General features: G+C 41.9%; 1 protein-coding gene across 2 annotated transcripts in view; it reads left to right on the top strand.

Moving 5' to 3' along the window:
- Positions 1 to 22,965, top strand: part of wu:fb63a08 (MAM and LDL-receptor class A domain-containing protein 1) — a 63,802-nt gene that overhangs the window by 11,578 nt on the left and 29,259 nt on the right. For both annotated transcript variants that reach the window (XM_053651452.1, XM_053651453.1), the window contains exons 6-12: positions 7,571 to 7,974; positions 8,436 to 8,994; positions 9,298 to 9,494; positions 9,711 to 10,091; positions 20,096 to 20,382; positions 20,586 to 20,851; positions 22,829 to 22,906. In XM_053651452.1, the coding sequence (XP_053507427.1) occupies positions 7,571 to 7,974; positions 8,436 to 8,994; positions 9,298 to 9,494; positions 9,711 to 10,091; positions 20,096 to 20,382; positions 20,586 to 20,851; positions 22,829 to 22,906 (2,172 nt within the window). The remainder of the gene's footprint in view (positions 1 to 7,570; positions 7,975 to 8,435; positions 8,995 to 9,297; positions 9,495 to 9,710; positions 10,092 to 20,095; positions 20,383 to 20,585; positions 20,852 to 22,828; positions 22,907 to 22,965) is intronic.

The following is a 22,965-nucleotide window of genomic DNA, read 5'->3' as shown; positions in this document are numbered from 1 at the left end:
GATAAGATTACAGAGCAATCAGTGCAGCTCTCCCATGTTCTTATTATAAGTCACAACAGAGGATAGGCATTGCACATAAGTGACCTTATTCAGCTTCCTGTCCCATCTCTGCATGTTGGAAATTGGACAGGCTCGTGCAATCATGCTCAACAGTATTACTGTGCAGTTGTATTGCCATTTGCTTGCAATGAGCTGCCCACCCACATAAGCTATGGCTATTCTTTCATCAAAATTCTTTCATGAAAAGTTCCCCAACCCATTTTCTTCAGATCCTTGTCACTTTTCAATGAACACCCCTTTAGTCTGTTGGCTCCCACTGTGCCAAGGCAGCAGATCTGTCACGTAACTTACATAATGGAGGTTCGGATGGATGCAAGTGCAGTTAACGAGCTTTATTATAGAGAGAGACAGGCAGACAAATCCAAAACAGTAATCAAAAGGCGTGGTCAAATAACATGCAAAAGGTCAGGCGATCGGCAGACGGACATGAACGGGGCAAGGCAAAACACAAAACCAGTCAATAAACATGAACCGAGAATGAGAACTAGGAACAACCGCTTGGTAATGAGATAAACTCAATACTACGTCGTGTGCAAAGAGACACGAGGGGTTTAAATGACAAACGTAATCGGGGTGAAGCACAGGACAGCTGAAAACAATGATGGCACACCTACAGGAAACAACCAATAACAAGACAGGGGCAGAGACAGGACAAAAGAGCTCACGCATCGGCTCGCGCATCGAGCTTGCACTTTGAGCTCTCACATCAAACTCGCACTTCGGGGCTCCGAGCAGGGTGCAATACTGCAATCATGACAGAACACACTCCCCTCCCCTGGCGGTCCTGGCCCTTTGCGCAAAATGTCTTCGGCTGAACCGGGAGACTGAGCGACGTCCTTAGCAGAGCACGGAGGTGGAGCGATGTCCTTAGCGGAGCAGGAAGGTGGAGTGACATCCTCAGTGGAGCAGGCAGGCGGGGCGACATCCTCAGCGGAGCAGGCAGGTGGGGCGACGTCCTCACCGGCATGGGAAAATGGAGCGACGTCCACATAGAACCCTGGTGTAGTGGCATCCATGGCAGAATAGGGAAGCAAAGCGGAGCTCTTGGCTGCAACGGGGGGTGGAGAAACTTCCTCAGTAGAACCGTGTGGCTGAGGGGCATCCTCGGCTGTATAGGTATGCTGAGCGGCGTCCTCAGTCACGCAGAGAGTCTGAGCGTTGTTCTCCATCGACTTTGCAGGCTGAACTTGTTTGACTGTGTCAGCAGACTCAGGTGTACGCAGAGCTTGGTTGGCTGTGTCTTCAGTCTCAGGCATGAGGAGAACTTGGTTGTCCGTGTCAGCAGACTCGGGCATGAGCAGAACTTGGTTGTCCTTGTCAGCAGACTCAGGTGTACGCAGAGCTTAGTTGGCTGTGCCTTTAGTCTCAGGCATGAGGAGAACTCGGTTGATCATTTCGTCAGTGTCATGCATGAGGAGCACTTGGTTGTCCGTGTCAGCAGACTCGGGCGTGAGCAGAACTTGGTTGTCCTTGTCAGCAGACTCAGTCGTGAGCAAAAATTGGTTGTCCGTGTCAACAGATTTGGGCATGATCAGAACTTGGTTGTTCATGACGACGACTTCAGGCGTGAGCAGAACTTGGTTGGCCATAGTGTGGGTTTCGGGTGTGAGCAGAAACTGGTTGGTCGTGACGTCGGTTTCAGGCATAAGGAAAACTTGGTTGGTCGTATCAACAGACTCTGGCCTGAGCATAACTTGGTTGGTCGTGACGTTGGTCTCAGACTGGAACGTGGCGTTGAAGGTCACATTGTCGATCTCAGACAGGAATGTGGCGTGGAAGGTCACATCGTTGATGTCAGACTGGGACATGGCATGGAAGGTCACATCTACGATATCAGACTGGAACGTGGCGTGGAAAGTCACATCATCGATCTCAGACTGGAACGTGGGGTAGAGGTCGCCTTGTCGATCTCAGACTGGAGCTTGGCGTGGGAGGTCGCCTCGTCGACCTCGGACATGAACTTGGCTTGGGAGGTCGCCTCGTCGACCTCGGACATGAACTTGGCTTGGGAGGCCATCTTTTCGACCTGGGACAGGAACATGACTTGGGAGGCCGTCTCTTCAACCTCGTACAGGAACGTGTCTTGAGAGGCCATCTCTTTGACCTCAGACAGGAACATGTCTTGGGAGGCCATCTCTTCGACCTCGGACAGGAAGTTGGCATGGGAGGTCACCGCGTCGACCTCGGACATGAACTTGTCTTGAGAGGCCGTCTCTTCAACCTCAGACAGGAACTTGGCTTGAGAGGGCATATCTTCAACCTCAGACAGGAAATTGGCTTGAGAGGTCGCCTCTTTGACCTCGGACAGGAACTTGGCTTGAGAGGTCGCCTCTTTGACCTTGGACAGGAACTGGGCTTGAGAGGTCGCCTCTTCGACCTCGGACAGGAACTTGACTTGAGAGGTCGCCTCTTCGACCTCTGACAGGAACGTGGCTTGAGAGGTCGCCTCTTCGACCTCTGGCAGGAACTTGGCTTGAGAGGTCACCTCTTCGACCTCTGACAGGAACTTGGCTTGAGAGGTCGCCTCTTCGACCTCTGACAGGAACTTGGCTTGAGTGGTCGTTTCTTCGACCACGGACAGGAACTTGGCTTAAAAGGTCGTCTCTTCGACCTCGGACATGATCTTGGTTTGAGAGGTCATCTCTTTGACCTTGAACATGAACTTGGTTTGAGAGGTCGTCTCTTCGACCTCTGACAGAAACTTGGCTTGAAAGGTTGTCTCTTCGACCTCGGACATGAACATGGCTTGGGAGGTCACCTCATTGATCTCTAGTTGGAGCTCTGCAGGTGAGACCACCTTGTGGATCTCAGGCTATAGCTTGGGAGCACAGGTCACCACGTTGACCTCCGGCTGGAGCTTGGTAGGTGAGACCACCACATTGACCTCCAGCTGGAGCTCGGCATGTGAGACCACCACGTAGGTCTCCAGTTAGAGCTCTGGAATCGAGGTCACCACGTTGACCTCTGGCTGGAGCTCAGCATAGTGGGTCTTAGGTGGGAGTGTTGAGAAGGAGGTCCCCCAGTTTGCCTGTTCATAATAGATGGCGAACGGCACATCAGGTTCCTCTCTGAGGCAGGGCTCCCCCAAAAGATCCTCCAAGACTGCCCTGGATTCTGGACTGCCGAACATCATCATGAATAGTCCCACAAACTGAGTTATGTTCTCCAGTGCCCTGGATCCCATAGCTGCTAGACGCTGCACCCACTTGCGGCCCCAGCCAAAAAACCGGGTCAATATGAGCCTTATCCATTGCTTCTCTCTGGGCTTGAGGTCCATTAGGCTTGAGAAATAAATCTGGCAGTCAACCAGAAAATGTTCAGGGTAGAGAAAAATCCCATCAAACTGATCTGGGAGATCTACGAAAGTCCATTGTGGAAACTGGATTGAATCCAAGGCGGGATGGTTTGCTTAGTGTGATGTCTTCGTCTTCCTGCTGCATCCATGGTGAGGTGTAGTATTCTGTCACGTAATTTAGGTAATGGAGGTTAGGATGGATGCAAGTGCAGTTAACGAGGTTTATTAAAGAGAGAGACAGGCAGACAAATCCAAAACGGTAATTAAAAGGCGTGGTCAAATAACATGCAAAAGGTCAGGAGATCAGCAGATGGACATAAACAGGGCAAGGCAAAACACGAAAGCAGAAACCAGAAACCAGAAACGAAGTCAATAAACATGAATGGAGAATGAGAACTAGGAAGAACCGCTTGGTAATGAGATAAATTCAATACTATGTGATGTGCAAAGAGACATGTGGGGTTTAAATAACAAATGTAATCGGGGTGAAACACAGGACAGCTGAAAACAATGCTTTCACACCTATGGAAAACAACCAATGACAAGACAGGGGCAGAGACAGGACAAAAACCATAACAAAAGCACACAAAGTAAACAAAGTCAATGTCACTGAAGACCCAAAAGCATGCGCTCGCTAAGAGCTCGCGCATCGAACTCGCGCATCAAGCTCGCGCCTCAGGTCTCCAAACACGTTGCAATACTGCAGCACAGGCACTAGGGGAAATCATGACAAGATCTTCTTCTTTGCATTTATATTTCAAGGCATGTGCTTATGAAACAGTTGTCATAATATAGCTTGAAGTTTTGCTCTTGTGGTATAATGGATGCCACTCTCAGGACTGTGTTGCTGCTGGCACCAAGGTCAGGCAATCTATTCACTGGTCGGATCATACCTGTATGTAACACAAAATTATATGCAATGCCCTTGGAGTCACAGAGCATGTACACCTTGTAACCCCACTTATGGGGCTTGCATGGGTTGTACAATTTCAGGCAACTCTTTCCACTGAAGGAATTATTTGCTCACCTACACTGAGATGTTCATCCATTGGAATGCTGTTCATGCTGTCAAGAGCAAAACTGAGCAAGGGCCTCAACTTGAACTGTAGATATCTGCATGGGTCTGCAAGGCTGTGGCCCAGACTATTGTATTTGATGTTAAGATTGGTTTGACTTTCTCCCATCTTCTTAATGGCATTACATTCACAATCCTGTCAATGCATGTACCAGCCTGCCAGCACATTCGTGTTGCTGGAATGTCATAGATGGACATTCTCTTCAATCATAAAGCTCTTCATAACCAGGCCCCCTCTTACCTCACTGATTTTTTCCAATATCACACTCCTTCCCATAGCCTTTGTTCCTCTGATGCCAAATTTCTGTCTATACCATTCAGAACTAAGCACCGGACCTGGGGTGATAGAGCATTCTCCATAGCTGACCCCTTACCCTGGAACTCTCTTCCCAAACACATCTGAGATTGTACTGATCTGGCAAAGTTAAAATGATTACTCAAAACTCACCTTTTCAAGACTGGTTTTAATGTTTGATTAATGCTGTTTGCTATTGGTTTATTGTGGTTTTTTTTTAATTTTTTAATTTTATTTTTTTTATTTTTGTGATTAATGCTGTATGGTTTTATTGAGTTGTCCTATGACTATTTATTTATGTAAAGCATCTATGAGTATCTTGAAAAGAGCTCTATGTATAAAATTTATTATTATTATTATTATTATTATTATTATTATTATTATTATTATTATTATGAAAAGCGATCCGAAGAAACTGCTCTAACTCCTTCTCAGAGCAGTTCAGAGGTGAATAGGGAGAGCAAGTTCTCTCTTCTTTCCATAAAACTTACCGGAATACTAAACACATACAAATGTTTACTGCATCTGACTTTGTAATAGCTGCAATGGTACTACATTTTTGTAAAATTGTATCCCCTAATGGTACATTGTTAGGTCTGCATGACATATGTTTTTTCAGTCAAAGGGAGCATTTAATTTTAATAAACTGCAGTTAAAATGGCTAAAGACTTTTAAACATATTTAGCTACTTGAATATTTTTTGGAAAGGATGTAATTACATTATCTACCTCAAAATTAACTTCCCATGGCACCTATCTTCTGTGTGGCGCAAAGCATGGCACTATCTCGCTTATTTCCCTGGTGAAACTTTTCAATTTTATTTGCTAAAGTGGAAGTCATGTGACAGATTTAAAACAAAAATTGATTGGTTGCAGGTTTAAAAATATTTGTAAAAATGTTTTCCCCTTCTGTCATTTATAGTGCTCTACACTAATATTGGCACCCTTGCTTCATATGAGCACAGAAGGCTGTGAAAAATTGCCTTTATTGTTTAAATTTTAGTTCTTTTGTTTAAAAAAAAATCACAAAAATACTCTGCACTCATGGATATCAAGCAACTGCAAACAAAATACAGGTTTATATATATATATATATATATATATATATATATATATATATATATATATATAAATCTTTGTTAAATATATGTGTGCCACGATTATTGCCACCCTTTAAGTCAATACTTTGCACTACCTCGCATTGCCAAGATAACAGCTCTGAGTCTTCCCCAATAATGCCTGATGAGGTTGAACACACGGCAATGAGACCATTCCTCCATACAGAGTCTCTCCAGATCCTTCAAATTTTGAGGTCCATGCTGGCGAAGGCTTTTCTACAGTTCACCTCACAGGTTTTCTATGGGTTTCAAGTCAGGGGACTGGGATGGCCATGGCAGGACCTTGATTTTGTGGTCAGTAAACCATTTTGTGTTGACTTTGATGTATGTTTTATATCATTGTCATGCTGGAAGATCCAACCATGACCTATTTTCAGCTTTCTGGCAGAGGCAGTCAGGTTTTCATTTAATATCTGTTGATATTTTATAGAGTCCATGATGCCATGTGTCCTAACAAAATGTCCAGGTCCTCTGGCAGGCCCCAGAACATTAAACAGCCTCAAAACATTAAAGAGCCACCACCATATTTAACCATATTTTATTAGGCACAAGGTACTTTTCCATATGGCTACCCCTCTGTGTGCTTATTACCAAACAGCTCTATTTTGGGTTCATCTGACCATAGAACCCTATATCATTTGATGTTCCAGTAGTGTCTGCCAAACTGAAGATGCTTGAGTTTATTTTTGAATGAGAGTAGAGGCTTTTTTTCTTGAAACCCTTCCAAACAACTTGTGGTGATGTAGATGACTTTGGATTGTAGTTTTGGAGACTTTCTGTCACGAAGATGCAACTAACTTCTGCAATTCTCCAGCTGTGATCCTTGGAGATTTTTTGGCCACTCGAACCATCCTCTTCACAGTGTGGTGAGACAATATAGACACATGTCCTCTTCCAGGTTGATTCATAACATTTCCAGTTGACTATAGCTTCTTAAATATTTCTCTGGTGGTGGAAATGGGCATTTTCAATGCTTTTGCTATATTCTTATAGCCACTTTCCATTTTGTGTAGCTCAACCATCTTTTGCCGCACATCACAGCTATATTCCTTGGTCTTACCCATTGTTATGAATGACTAAGGGAATTTGGCCTGTGTGTTACCTCATATTTATATCCCTGTGAAACAGGAAGTCATGGTTGATCAATTTCCTATTCCTAGACACCCAGGTGTACTTAAAAAAAGTAAAATGTCAATGGGCATATACTTCAAATGTATTTTTCTTGTATTTTTCTCATGAATTCATAGGGGTGCCAATAATTGAAGCACACATATATTTAACAAAGTTTTATATATATATATATATATATATATATATATATATATATATATATATATATATATATATATATATATATATAAACTTGTGTTGTGTTTTCAATTCTTTGATATCCATGGGAGCAGAGTATTTTTGTTTATTTTAAAAATAAAATATGAAAAGATTTTCCACAGCCTTTAAATTTTCCACAGCCTTTTTGCTCATATTTACCAAGGGTGCCAATATTAGTGGAGGGCACTATATAACCGATGAAGTCCCATGGAGGGTCAAGATCAGAATATTAAAATATACTCAGAATTCTGGTGTGTTTCACAAGCAAAGAAAAACACTATAACTATACAAAATAACAACATTTTACCACCTAGAGAATGTGTTTATACTGTACAGTATATACTGAAAACTATACAAAGTATTACGCTAAACCACTGCTTTTCACCACTTTTTTCACAGACTCTCAGTGCCAGCCAGGCACTCAGTTCTGGACAGATGAAATCACTCAGTGCACATGTATTGAAAGTCAGCTGTCCTGTGCCCAAATTGCATGTGGGGATGGTCAACCCTGCACTAAGATTGTTCAGTCCAAACGGTCAAGTGACTCATTCGCATCTGGCACCTGCAAAGTTATGAGTGACCTGCGATACACAACATTTGATGGGGTCAAATCCCATTTCATGGGTCATTGTATCCATGTGCTGACAGAGGTGTGTGATGAGGCTGGATTGCTTCCAAACTTTCTAGTGGAGGTGAAGAATGAGCAAATAGGCAAATCAACTAAATTCCAAATCCAGCAGGTGAATCTGAACATAAAAAGTCTAAGAGTGACTCTGCCAAGAAGAAACAATAGAAAAATCATGGTAAGTAGATGTACGACTTTTTTACAGACATCTAACCACTTTGGTACTCAGGGAGGTATGGAGTTATCTGCTGTGTCCTTTGACAACCTAACCTCAGTTAATTAATGAGGACTACTGAGGTCTCCCACAATAATTAACAGATGGTTGTTGCATAATGGGCTGCTCTGTTGTTGGTTGGAATAAGTGCCTGAAACTGTGGGCTTCCATTAAGCCATATCATGAATGTTCTTAACTAAGTGATTATGATATTCATGGGCCGCCATTAATAATAAATAATATTGTATAGTATATTTAAAATGCTATTACATTAAAAGTTAAATCTAAAGACATCTTATTCAATATGAGTCATAAATTGTTTCTCAGGACATGACTGTTAATCAAGTTTAGTAGTCTGTATTGTTTAGTATTCCTAAAGGCTAGTGCCCTAATTATAAATAATTTGCTGTTACTGTCTTTTTTAGGTAAATGGAATTTGGAGGAATCTCCCCCTAAGTATAGATAAAGACACAATAAAAATCAGTGCCAATGGACTAGCTGTGGTGCTTCAGACAAACTTCAACCTGTCTGTTTCCTTTGCGAAATCTGGTGCCCTTCAGGTAACCGTACCAATCCAGTACTCAAACAAACTCTGTGGTATGTGTGGCAACTTTAACAATGTAATGGATGATGATAAGAACATACCAGACAGATCTCTGGTCAAAGACACCCAGATTATGGGGCAGAAGTGGAAGAGTGCCAATTCCTTCTGCCAAGAGCCCACTGTACCAAGCGTGTGCTCAGAATCTGAGAAGACAGAATATGCAAGCAAGATTTACTGTGGAGTTCTGCTGTCCCAAAAAGGCCCCTTCTCCAAGTGCTCTTCTTCTCTTGATACTTCAAGCCTCTTCAGGAGCTGTATATTTGAGATGTGTACTACTAAAGGATATCAGGAGGCCTTCTGTGATGTCCTGCAGGCAGTTGAAAAGTCCTGCAGTGAGGTTGGAATTTCTGTGACTGGATGGAGAAATGCAACTCGCTGTTGTATGTCTCTCAATATTTCACAAAGAAAATATCACAAAGAAAATACTTATTTTTATACATTTATTATTATTTTTTTATTATCATTATTATTTAGTTAATATTATGCCATTTAGACATCCCTAATTATCACAATGTATGTTTCTGTCAAATAATGAATCCTGAATTACACCACTTCACATATAAAAATGTACATTGTTGTTGCACTAGTGACATGTAATTGTTGAAGAACCCTAAGCATGATATTTAGTTAAAATACAAAACATGGCAGTAAAACATAATAGATTTCCAATTGTTCTATTCTAGCTCTGTCCTGTGGGTCTAACAGCCACTTTAGTGCCTGCTCCAGTGATTGCCCTGCCACTTGTTCTGTCCTGGATGCTGCAGAGGATTGTGGAAGGCGTCAAGAGAGATGTGACTGTGATGATGGTTTCCTGCTAAGTGGAGGAAAGTGTGTACCTGTGGAAGACTGTGGTTGCTGGGTGGATGGACAGCACTATGAGGTAAATATGGAGAAACACCAGGAATAGTTAAGGACAGAAGTACCACATATGGCACTGGCATGAACTTAAATGAACGAAAATTACACATTTTTGCACCTACAATTTTTGAACTCCACAATTTAAGTAATATATAATAAAAAAATAAATAATGTATAATTAATATAGCTGTTATGATTGCTTTTTTTAATACTTCAGTTCCATTTGTGTAACTTTCAGAGAGGAGAGACATTTATGGAGGCCGACTGTGAGAGGCTGTGCACATGTGCAGGCCATGGCAATATTCAGTGTTCAGCTACTTCCTGCCTGGCCCATGAAGTCTGTAAAGTCAAGAATGGGGCCATAGGATGCTTTCCCTCCAGCCCAGTGACCTGCAGTGTATATGGTGATCCCCATTACATCACCTTCGACGGCAAGGCCTATTCATTCCAGGGAACCTGCAACTACACTATTGCTAAAACATGTAGCATTGGTGCAGTTCAGTTCACACTAACAGCACGGAATGAGGGGATGAGAAACTATATGTCTTCATCTCTTAACTCTGTGGTTCTGGACCTGAATGGCTTTCACCTTGCAATCAGAAACAACAAGCTTGTTTATGTGAGTACTGTTATTTATATATTTTTTGATGTTATTTTATTACAGACATTACCAACATGTGGCATACAAATTAGGCTATAATACAATATTAAGAACTGCAGAACTAAGAACTAAATTTGTCAAAAACAACAACGAAGTGCAATATTTATACCTTTATATACAGTCATGTGAAAAAATAAGGAAATGGTAGGCTTTTATATATATATATATATATATATATATATATATATATATATATATATATATATATATGTATATGTATGTATATATATATTTGGACAAGCAAACATTTGATTATCTTTGAAACAGTGACTATTAATAAAGTTGATATCCTTGGACAAACCCACAAGGAGAAATAGATTTTTCAATCATTTATTCAACAGAAATATAAATAGATGTTATATTCTTCTGTGGAAAACATAAGTACACCCTTGGCATCAGAAGCTACACTCTCCAAACAGATGTATTAAAAATAATGCATCATGTATTAATTTTTAACATACCTGCATGTCTAGTTAAGGACAACACATTTTGTGTTGTTTTCTACACAATCCATGTGTTAGCACATTTAACACATGCTGTGTGTTGTTTTTAATATATCTTTGTGTGGAAATATTTAACACATCATGTGCTAATTTTTAACACACCTGCATGTCTAGTTAAGGACAACACATTTTGTGTTGCTTTCAACACAACCCATGTGTTAACACACTTAACACATGCTGTGTGTTAAATATTTCCACACAAATATGCGTTAAATATAACACAAAAATAACAGAGATGTGTTGTTTATACAATTTTTTTATAAACTTAAATGCAAATAGTTTTTATGCTAAAATTCTATTAAAGTGTTCACAAAATAAACAAACAATTGCATGAAATTCAGATGACATTTATTAAAATCATTGAAACATTTGACACATGTAAGAATTGTAGAGATGCATCTTCTTACAATTCTCACTACCAACTGGGAAGACGAGCATCTCACTCCTTTCTATTTGAAAAGCTGTAAAACAGCAAAAAGAGTGTTGGTTAATTGTTAGCGACAAAATATGGCCAAATGTCTTGGGTTTCAACTGAGAAATTGAGTTACAGAATCCCAAGCTGTACAATTTTGCAAATGTGACCTCCACTCTCCTAATGAACAAAATGGTGCTGTAGACTCACCAGGAAAATCTAGCTAGCTTGCGAATATTTGTTTTCACGCCTTTAGCACCTCACCACCAAACTTTTGCACAACCTAATTAAGTCAACCTACAATACAGAGATAGTGGAAAGCATTACAACCTAAACACCGTCCACCCTTTTTGTCATGTTACTGAGCTAGCTAAGTTCTGTTAGCCACTGACTGTCTGCACCAGCATTAACATATTAGATAGATAATTTTTTTATTTGTCCTCAAAGAGGAAATTTGTTTTCACCATGGGTGCATAGAAAGCACAGACATAACCCCATACATATTAACCATCAAAACAATCACAGACATAGAGGTGGGGAAAAAAGTTATGGTAGAGCATAAGATGGCATATCAATGGCTGATTACTTATGTGGTTAAAGCTTGTATAGCTATAGGAACAAAACTCCTAACATATATGGCCTTTCTGCACATAGGTAGTCTAAACCTGTGGCCAGAAGGAAGGGGGATGAAATACTGAAAAAGTGGATGGTCTGGATTATTTAAAAGTGTATGTGCCTTCTGGAGCATATATGAAATGACACGGTCCGATAACTTAGGGGTAGGAATACCAATAATTTTTCTAGCTAAATTAGTTAACTTTAAGAGTTTATTCTTATTGGTAACTGTTAGGATATGAAAGAAACATATGGACCATACATAAGAACTGGCTCAATAATACTTCAATACAGAAGAATAAGAAGACTAGACTGAACAGATAGATGTTTAAGTTTCCGAATAACTGTAAGTCTCACTTGACAGCATTTGTAAATGCCTAGAGCGTGCTGATTGAAGTTGAGATATTTATCCAATGTAATGCCAAGATATCTGAAATGCTCCACCCCTTCAACCATCTCTCCGTTAATGATAATACTGGAAGGATGGATCAGTGTTATGGAGGAGCTAAAAGCCAGTTCCTTAGTCTCTGAGATATTACGGTGGAGAAAATCATCATCACACCATGTACTAAAATATGCTATGGAGCACTGCTAGTCCAAAAAAGAATCATTGTCCTTATTAAGCAGTGCAAGAATGGCAGTATCATCTGCATATTTAAAGTAATGAGTGGTAGTAACTGTACTCTGACAGTCATTTGTATAGAGAATATAATGAAGTGGGCTAAGTACACACCCTTTATGGGTGCCAGCGTTGAGAACAATGATGGGTGATAATACATTGTCCACCTTTACCACTTGTGGTCTATTAGAAAAGAAATTATAAATCAAATGTTCTAGTGGTGATGGAACTTGCAGACACGGTAATTTCTCTGGGTGTTTTCACATATAGTTCATTTTAAAAGAACCAAACCCAGTTCACTTAAAGTGAACCAGAAAGGGAACCAGCCGAAAGTGAGCTCAGTCCTTTTGGTGTTCACAATATAGTGGACTCAAAAGAGAACCCGGTTCTTTTTTTGGTCCTCTTCAGCAAAGAAGTGATCTCAGACCTTTTCTTGTTCACACCACAACTTCATAAGTACTCAGACCCCAGCTTACACCCAAAATTTCACCCAAGTCTTCATAGAAGGGACAGGAATCCTTAATTTCAGCGGACTCTCCACTTCGACAACATTTTGTCATGGGTGGTCGTGTACTTCTGTCGTAGTTTTTAATTTTTACCCATCAGTGAAGTGCTGTTCTTTTATAGCTTCTTTCCTTCATTTTTTTAGAAAACAAAAGAAACACTTTTAGGTTCTTATTTGTTGAGGATAGTTGCCATTTAATGCAATCCTGTTTCCAAATATCCAGATTTCCTGAGACCACACAACCCCATGACCTGACATGGTGAAATGTTTTGTGTTGTTTTCAGCAGTGACGAAACATGGCTGCAGGTATAGCAAGCCTCCAGGTACACTTGTCAAAACAAAACGCAAAGCGGACTGGGACCTCACTGCTTTCACATATCACAAAGAAATCGAACCACAAACAGACCCACAAACGAACCATACTCTGTATCTCTCTTCCGTTTATATGCAAATTGGAGACAATCCAAAAATTGTGAAACATATGGAAGTATAATATTTTGAACCATTTTCTCAAAGCATTTCATTATGATAGAGGTTAATGATACCGGCCTGTAGTGATTTATCTCTGTTTAGTTTTTTTTTAGGAACAGAAATAAAGACTTATGTTTTCCACATGACCGGTATTGTTAAAGTACAAAGTGATCAAAGGAAAAGAGAATGAAGAATGTGGGTTAATTCTAGAACACAGTTTTTCAAGACCCGACCTGGAATTCCATCTGGCCAGGAAGCCTTATTCGGTTTGCACCTAATAAGCTGGAAATAGACATTCTGCTTGGTTAGAAGGCACTCATAATCCAACTCTTGAGAAGGCAAAGAATCCAAAAGGCTTTCACACTCTGCTGAAAATTCAGAGGTATCAAAATGGGCATAAAAATTATTAAGATTAACAACAAAAGTGGTGGGATCTGATGCAGAAATAGTCTGTTCAACAGCTTGTCCAGTAAGAGACCTAAAAGCCTGTTTGGTGTTCATATTTGCAAAGTCCTGCTCAAGTTTGTTTTTATACTTCTTTTTAGCCTTAAAGATTTTATTTTTGATGTCCTGATTTATAATTTTGAGACGATCAATGTTCGTCTGCCTAATGGCAAGTTTTCTATTGTGGGAAAGATATTTTATCAATGAGTTCATGGTTTTGAATTTGGGTATGTTCAGAAAGCCTTTACCAGTATCAATAAATCCATATAGAATTTAATGTAATTGGCAATAACTGAAGTCTGCTCATCAAGCTCTCCCTCAAAGACTTCCCAGTCTGTACACGCAAAGCAGCCTTGAGGGCATGCAATAGCATCCTCCAACCATTGAGGGATGCTGTGTATTACCGGCCTGCATTGTTTCAGCCATTGTTTGTAAACAAGAAGTAAATGGATACCATTATGATCCACTAATCCTAGCATTGGGTGAGCTCTAGCTTTATAGGCTTCCGGGATATTACTGTAACACGAATCTATAGTTTTATTAAATCTTGTTGGTACATCTACATATTGATTGAAGGCTGGTGATGAGTAGTCAAGCCGAAAGCTATTAAAGTCAACAAGAAGTAATACTGGAGCATCCGGGTATTTGCTGAGCATAGCCTGTGTATTATATGCTATCTGCTCAGCTACTGCCTTGTCATTAACACTACACACAGCTAATCACAACATCATTTAACTGAAAACTCCAAACAACAATGGATTATTATAAAAAATAATCCAAATCCAACTTGTTCAATTTCCCATGATGTTTCAGCCGTAAAACACATTGCATTAATATTAAACAAGCATAAAATAAACAAACATACAAACAAACTCGAATTATTTGCTGAATGCATGAAGATACATGGCCCTAACCCATCATCCTAATGCTAATCACTACAGCTTGACTTGTCCAAAACACTTGCTACATGCAGTTAACGTTAATCCACTCTCTGTATTACATCATGGTGAATAGCTATAATACTAGGTTATCATTAAATTTCAAAATTTCAAATATCCTCACTTTAGGACTCAGACTCCGCGGTCACAATCACAAGGTCAAAGCAATGAACATTCACTTTGAGATGAGTTTAGATTTAGATGTTGACATCGGAACCACAGTCCTCAACGTGATTGGACAATAATTTAACACATGTTGTGTCTACCCACTTTAGCAGAAATAATTTATTGTAGACATTTTGCATAATTGTCCAACAGTCTCTCACATCGGCTTGCTGGGATTTTTGATCACTCTTCCATGCAATATTCTTTCAGTTGCAAGATGTTTGAGGGTTTTCTTGCATGTAATCCCCCACAACATTGCAATGGGATTCAAATCCAGGCTTTGACTAGGCCATTCGATAAACCTCCATTTCTTCATTTTTGAGCCACTGGATTTGCTAGTGTGCTTAAGAAAATTATTCATTTTTTATTTGTATAGACATTGTCTCAAAGCAGCTTTACAGAAATATATAAACACGGTATACAGATATTAAAAGTGCAAATTTATCCCAATTGAGCAAACCGGTGGCGACGGTGGCAAGGAAAAACTCCATAAGATGTTAAGAGAAAGAAACCTTGAGAGGAACCAGACTCAGAAGGGAACCCATCTTCATCTGGGTAACAACAGATAGTGTGAAAAAGTTCATTATGGTTTTATATGAAGTCTGTTTGGCCTTAGAAGCAGCCGTAGTACCAGCAATCTGGAATTGGAGTAGATGAGAGCTCCATCCAGAGGTAGGACATCCGAAACGGATCAGGCAGGTCCGGAGACCAGAAAGGATCAGGATGTCTAGTATCTCCATAAAATCATGTGTGGCTTGACAGAAGGAAAAGATTATTAGGACTGTGCCTAGCGCAACAGAAAGTCTAGTCAGGGTAGGCTTGAGTAAACAAATATGTTTTAAGCCTAGACTTAAACTCCGAGACAGAATATTCCGCGGCACCATGGATGCAGCACGAGGACGAGAGAGAAGTCAAGCTACAGAAACCAGGGAAGTAATTGGACAATACCTCATCAGGGAACGCTCGGATTACTGGCCGCGTTTTGCGTCCGTGCAATTTCCTCAAAGGTACGACGTCGAGCTTCCACCAGAGACAGCGGGATTGGGGAGCTACCCGCTGGAGTTTCTGTTTAGCTGCCAGGTGTATTTTTGCAGCCTGGCATATCCCAAACCTAATAAGAGACAGTGGATCGGTTTCATGGTGTCCCGGTTTTGCGGTCCGGCCCATGACTAGGCGGAGCAGCTGGTGAGCGCTGGGTCCTCAGCCCTCCATGATGTCACAATTTTCAGAACTGTTTATGGAGGAGTTTTCACAGCCCGGACAACTTCGTGGTCTTGATTTACTGGGGTGGAGAGTCAATGGACAGCCCCAGGCGGACCCGCCATTCAACCTCTATTATGAAGAGATGGATAGGGCAGTAACCAGCGATCCGCTTCAGGTTCCGGCCAACGCGGGGGAGAATTCTCCGAGATGTATGACCGAGGGCTGCGGGAGAGAGACTCAGCTTCAATGTCCCACCTGCAAGAAGCTGGGCCTCCAGGAAGCTTTCTTCTGCTCCAAGGAATGCTTCAAGAGCAGCTGGCGTCAGCACAAACATTTACACAGAAGAGCCCCAAAGACACTACGGCCAGGAGTCATGCTCATGTCCAAGCCTGCTGACCCGGTTCCGCTCATGTCCAGCCCAGTTAACCAAGTTCCACTCACGTCCAAGCCTGCTGACCAAGTTACATTCACGTCCAAGCCTCCTGACCCAGTTGACCAAGTCATGCTGATGTCCAAGCCTGCTGTCCAAGTCATGTTCAAGTCCAAACCTGCTGACCAAGTTCCGTTCACGTCCAAGCCTGCTGACCCAGTTGACCAAGTCATGCTCATGTCCAAGCCTGCTGATCAAGTCGTGTTCACGTCCAAGCCTGCTGACCCAGTTGACCAAGTCATGCTCATGTCCAAGCCTGCTGACCAAGTCATGCTCATGTCCAAGCCTCCTAACCAAGTCATGCTCATGTCCAAGCCTGCTAACCAAGTCATGCTCAAGTCCAAACTTGCTGACCAAGTTCTGTTCACATCCAAGCCTGCTGACCCAGTTGACCAAGTCATGCTCATGTCCAAGCCTGCTGATCAAGTCATGCTCAGGTTCAAGCCTCCTGACCCAGTTGACCAAGTCATGCTCATGTCCAAGCCTGCTGACCAAGTCATGCTCATGTCCAAGCCTGCTAACCAAGTCATGCTCATGTCCAAGCCTGCTAACCAAGTCATGCTCAAGTCCAAACCTGCTGACCAAGTGCAGCCCACGCCCAAGTCTACCGACCCGGTCGCCCAAGTTCAGCCCACGCCCAAGTCTACCGACCCGGTCGCCCAAGTTCAGCTCACGCCCAAGTCTACCGACCCGGTCGGCCAAGTTCAGCCCACGCCCAAGTCTACCGACCCGGTTGCCCAAGTTCAGCCCACGGCCAAGACTACCGACACGACCACCCAAGTTCTGCCAAAGCCCGAGTCTGCCAACACACACAGCCAAGTTCTGCTCATGCCCGAGTCTGCCGACACACACAGCCAGGTTCTGCTCACGCCCGAGTCTGCTGACACGCACAGCCAAGTTCTGCTCACGCCCGAGTCTGCTGACACGCACAGCCAGGTTCTGCTCACGCCCGAGTCTGCTGACAAGTGAATGTGAATGTCGCTCTGCTTCCCTGCTCCGCCGAGGACGTCGCTCTGCCTTCATGCACCACCGAGGACTTCGCTCAGCCTGCCTGCCCTGCTGTGAATGTCGCTCTGCTTCCCTGCTCCGCCGAGGACGTCGCTCTGCTTTCCTGCTCCGCTGAGGACATCACTCCACTTCCCTGCTCTGACGAGGATGCCACTCCGCTTTCATGCTCCGCCGAGGACGTCGCTCAGCCTGTCTGCCCGGCTGTGGTCGTCGCTCTGTTTCCCTGTTCAGCCGAGGACGTCGCTCTGCTTTCCTGCTCTGCCGAGGACTTCGCTCAGCCTGTCTGCCCGGCTGTGGTTGTCGCTCTGCCTACCTGTTCAGCCGGGGACGTCACTCCACTTTCATGCTCCGACGAGGACGTCGCCCTGCTTCCCTGCTCTTCTGAGTACAGCGCTCTGTTTCCCTGTTCAGCCGAGGACGTCGCTCTGCTTTCCTGCTCCGCCGAGGACGTCGCTCTGCCTTCATGCTCCGCCGAGGACTTCACTTAGCCTGCCTGCCCTGCTGTGAATGTTGCTCTGCTTCCCTGCTCCGCCGAGGACGTCGCTCTGCTTCCCTGCTCTGCCGAGGACGTCGCCCTGCTTCCCTGCTCTGCTGAGTACAGTACTTTGTTTCCCTGCTCCGCCAAGAACACCGTGCGGTGGCCTGGCTCTGCTTGGGACATTCTGCCCAGGGGGCCGGGGCCGCCAAAGAAGTTGGATGTCTCGGGGCACTCCGAGAGGAGTGCCTTTGGGGCGGGGGGGGGGGGGGGGTTCTGTCATGATTCACCCTTGAAGCAGCGTGCTCTAAGCATGAATGCGCGAGCACCTGCTTTTCCAATGTTGACAGCAGTGACATTTCAACATGTGCTTTTGTTATTGTTTATGTCATGTCTCCTCCCCGTCCTGTCATTGGTTGTCATGTCACGTGTGTCCAGATTACCCTCAGCTGTTAGCAGTTGCGAGGGTAATCGTATCAGCATATATACCGCATGCCTCTCAACACTCAATGCGGAATATTAGACTAGAATAGAGTAGATGTGTTTAATGCGTTCCATAGTCATAGTCATAGTCATAGTCATAGTCATAGTCATAGTCATAGTCATAGTCAGTTTCATGTTTAGGCTCGTTAGTTTAGTTTACTGGTTTCTCTGCTACCAGTCCCTCGCTGTATGCTACGTTTCATGTTTTGTTTATCGACCTTGTTTTCCATACCACGACCTTGATCTCTGCCTTGCCCATGTTAATGCCTGTTTGCCGATCGTCTGACCTTGCATGTTTTGGATTACGTTTTGGATTACGATTTGGATTTGTCTGCCTGTCTTTCTTTAAATAAAATTCTCGTTCGAACTGCGATTGCATCCGCCTTATCTTCCGTTCCGTCACGAGACGTGACAAATAATAGTAATTAAATAAATAAAAACAATTTCCAGGAAATGTAAATATATATATATATATATATATATATATATATATATATATATATATATATATATATATATGCAAAATGCTAAATTTAACATCATTAATCACTTGAATGACACAAAGTCTGACTAAAAAAAGGACATACACTAGGAATAATGCATTCCTGTGGGAGGGACATCATGGTTGAGAAGGCCATGGTATGAGTAATATTGATTTATAAAAAAATCTCTATAAAAGAGATTTTAATATATAGATTAAAATATAAAGATAAATTTGATAATTATATTTTAAATATGTTTTTTGTTTGACCTTTTTCTTCATTGGACAAAGAGCTTGGGTGACAGCTAAATGGCATACTATCCACTGAATTTAAAGAATTCTTTATCAAATGTGTATGACAACGAGTTTGGAATGAAAAAAATTTTGCAGTTACAATAGCACTCTTTTTCAGGCAACTACATCATTCTACACACTGTGACACATGACAAAAAGAGATCTACTTTAGAGATAATAGTACAGCAGTAGTTATATATTTAAACAATCTCACACATGCAAGAGTGCTGTTGTACTGAATATCAGCATGGTCATAGACACGAAGTCATAAGTAATCACAGCCATGCTGATATTCAGTACAATCCCACAGTTGTGAGTGTGATATTGTTTTTATACAACAGATGTATAAACTTAATAAATTAATAGTAACTGACATTCAGACATAATATGGCCAAATATTTTGTTTACATTTTTCTCCATCAATTAAATAGTTCCCAAAGACATCACAGCAAGAAAGAACATTTTGTGTGTCCATGTAATGCACTGACTGACTGACAACCCATTGTAAGTGTAGTAACACTTTCAACGTACTGTAGCTAACTATTGCCAGAATTGGAATTTTATGTACTGAACACAGACAAGTGAAGGGATACAAACAGTGAAGTATTCTGCTATACGAAATATCAGCACTCTTGAACACCATTTGTCCAATCGAAAAGTGGACCTGAACTAACTGTTGCATAATAATAATGCTAATGTAGTGGAACAGCATTATGTTGGCATTGCAAGAACAATAATGAGATCTCAGCTTAATATTTGGTAATCATTTACCAAGTTTTCTGTCTTCTGTGTTAATATGTCACTGCATTAATTAACTACTAGCAGCTTAATTTTAAAAGCATAATTTATAAGCTGTCCTGTTGCCACAGTTCAGTAGCCTATTAACTTGTTTCTATGTTCTGTCTTTTGTATGCAGGTGAATGGAGTCCAAATCACTCTTCCTTTTTCACACAGCACCTCAGTGAATGTGTCCCAAACAGGTCCATATGTAATAGTGGAAACAAACTTTGGTTTGAGGTTCCTGTTCAATGGAAATGACCGGCTCTTTGTGCAAGTAGATGAGAGACACAAGGGCAGGATGTGTGGACTCTGTGGAACCTATTCTGGAAGTCAGTTTGATGACTTCTTGACACCTGGTGGCAATGTAGTCCCATATCCACATGATTTTGCTAATAGTTGGAATACTCATGACAAGGACTGGCCGTAAGCAGCTATTTATTGAAATTAAGTCAGAGTACGTCAGGGTCAGGATACAATGTGTACAGACATACAGGTTCAGGATACGATGTGTCTGAATCGAGATATTGGATATATGATTACTACAAAGTGGTCTGCAAAGTTAAAATAATTGCTGTTTCAAACGTGTATGAGTAACAAGATTCTCTTTTTTTGATTCTTTGATCCAGTTGTGTCAATGGCTCTCAGAATAAACCCGAATGTTCACCTGAGCTGGACAGCAAGGGATTTCAGGAGTGTAGTAAGCTGTTTGGAGATGCCTTCAAAGCCTGCCACTGGTTCGTGCCCCCTCAGATCTATGTGAACAGCTGTGTGCAAGACTATTGCACCTCAGGGGGGGAGCAGACCCAGCTATGTACTTCTTTACAAAATTATGTGGCAGCCTGTGAAGTGGCTGAGGTGTTTCTGGGAGACTGGTGGAAGGGCACAGTCTGTGGTGAGTGTACACTTAAATAAATCCTTGTTTATAATATACATACATACATACATACATACATATATATATATATATATATATATATATATATATATATATATATATATATATATATATATATATATATATATATATATAGACACACACAGTGCATCCGGAAAGTATTCACAGCGCTTCACTTTTTCCACATTTTGTTATGTTACAGCCTTATTCCAAAATGGATTAAATTCATTATTTTCCTCAAAATTCTACAAACAATACCCCATAATGACAACATGAAAGAAGTTTATTTGAAATCTTTGCAAATTTATTAAAAATAAAAAACAAATAAAGCATATGTACATAAGTATTCACAGCCTTTTCTCAAAATTGAGCTCTGGTGCATCCTGTTTCCACTGATCATCCTTGAGATGTTTCTACAGCTTGATTGGAGTCCACCTGTGGTAAATTCAGTTGATTGGAAAGGCACACACCTGTCTATATAAGGTCCCACAGTTAACAATGCATGTCAGAGCACAAACCATGCCATGAAGTCCAAGGGATTGTCTGTAGACCTCTGAGACAGGATTGTATCAAGGCACAGATCTGGGGAAGGGTACAGAAACATTTCTGAGGCATTGAAGGTCTCAATGAGCACAGTGGCCTCCATCATCCATAAATGGAAGAAGTTTGGAACCAGCAGGACTCTTCCATGTGCTGGCCGCCCGGCCAAACCGAGCGATCGGGGGAGAAGGGCCTTAGTCAGGGAGGTGACCAAAAACCCGATGGTCACTCTGACAGAGCTCCAGCATGTCTCTGTGGAGAGAGGGGAACCTTCCAGAACAACAACCATCTCTGCAACACTCTACCAATAAGGGCTGTATGGTAGAGTGGCCAGACAGAAGCCACTCCTCAGTAAAAGGCACATGACAGCCCGCCTGTAGTTTGCCAAAAGGCACCTGAAAGACTCTCAGACCATGAGAAACAAAATTCTGTGGTCTGATGAAACAAAGATTGAACTCTTTGGCCTGAATGGCAAACGTCATATCTGGAGCAAACCAGGCACCACTCATCACCTGGCCAATACCATCCCTACAGTGAAGCATGGTGGTGGCAGCATCATGCTGTGGGGATGTTTTTCAGTGGCAGGAACTGGGAGACTAGTCAGGATTGAGGGAAAGATGAATGGAGCAATGTACAGAGACATCCTTGATGAAAACCTGCTCCAGAGCACTCTGGACCGCAGACTGGGGCAAAGGTTCATCTTCCAACAGGACAACGACCATAAGCACACAGCCAAGATAACAAAGGAGTGGCTACAGGACAACTCTGTGAATGTCCTTGAGTGGCCCAGCCAGAGCCCAGACTTGAACCCGATTGAACATCTCTGGAGAGATTTGAAAATGGCTATGTACCGACGCTCCCCAACCAACCTGATGGAGCTTGAGAGGTCCTGCAAAGAAGAATGGAAGAAACTGCCCAAAAATAGGTGTGCCAAGCTTGTAGCATCATACTCAAAAAGACTTGAGGCTGTAATTGGTGCCAAAGGTGCTTCAACAAAGTATTGAGCAAAGGCTGTGTATACTTATGTACATGGGCTTTTTTTGTTTTTTTATTTTTAATAAATTTGCAAAGATTTCAAACAAACTTCTTTCACAGTGTTATTATGGGGAACTGTTTGTAGAATAAATTTTTATAATTAATAATTAATTTAATCCATTTTGGAATAAGGCTGTAACAACAAAATGTGGGGAAAAAAGTGAAGCGCTGTGAATACTTTCCGGATGCACTGTATATATATAAAAGGTTGGGGGTTTTTTTCCCCAGTTTGATTACATCATTTTGGTAACTATGCTAATTACAAAGGATGTAGATTTTTATCCAAGACTTTTGATGTTAACTTGGGTGAATTAGGGGAATCTTTCTAGCTTGGAATAAAAAGCATGATGGTATTACAATCCTTGTGTCAGATTTTGATGATCTTCTTTTATGCTGTAGATGTTCCAACCACACCAACAACAGTAGAAACAAACATCACAACACCATCACAACCCACCACCCAAAATTCCAGTGCAAGTAAGCCATGAGCCTGTCTGCACTACCATTAATTTCTCTGAAAGTTAACAGCATGGCAA

Source organism: Ictalurus furcatus, chromosome 20 (assembly GCF_023375685.1).
Source record: "Ictalurus furcatus strain D&B chromosome 20, Billie_1.0, whole genome shotgun sequence".
NCBI lineage: Eukaryota > Metazoa > Chordata > Actinopteri > Siluriformes > Ictaluridae > Ictalurus > Ictalurus furcatus.
This window is presented reverse-complemented; position numbering and strand designations above follow the sequence as displayed.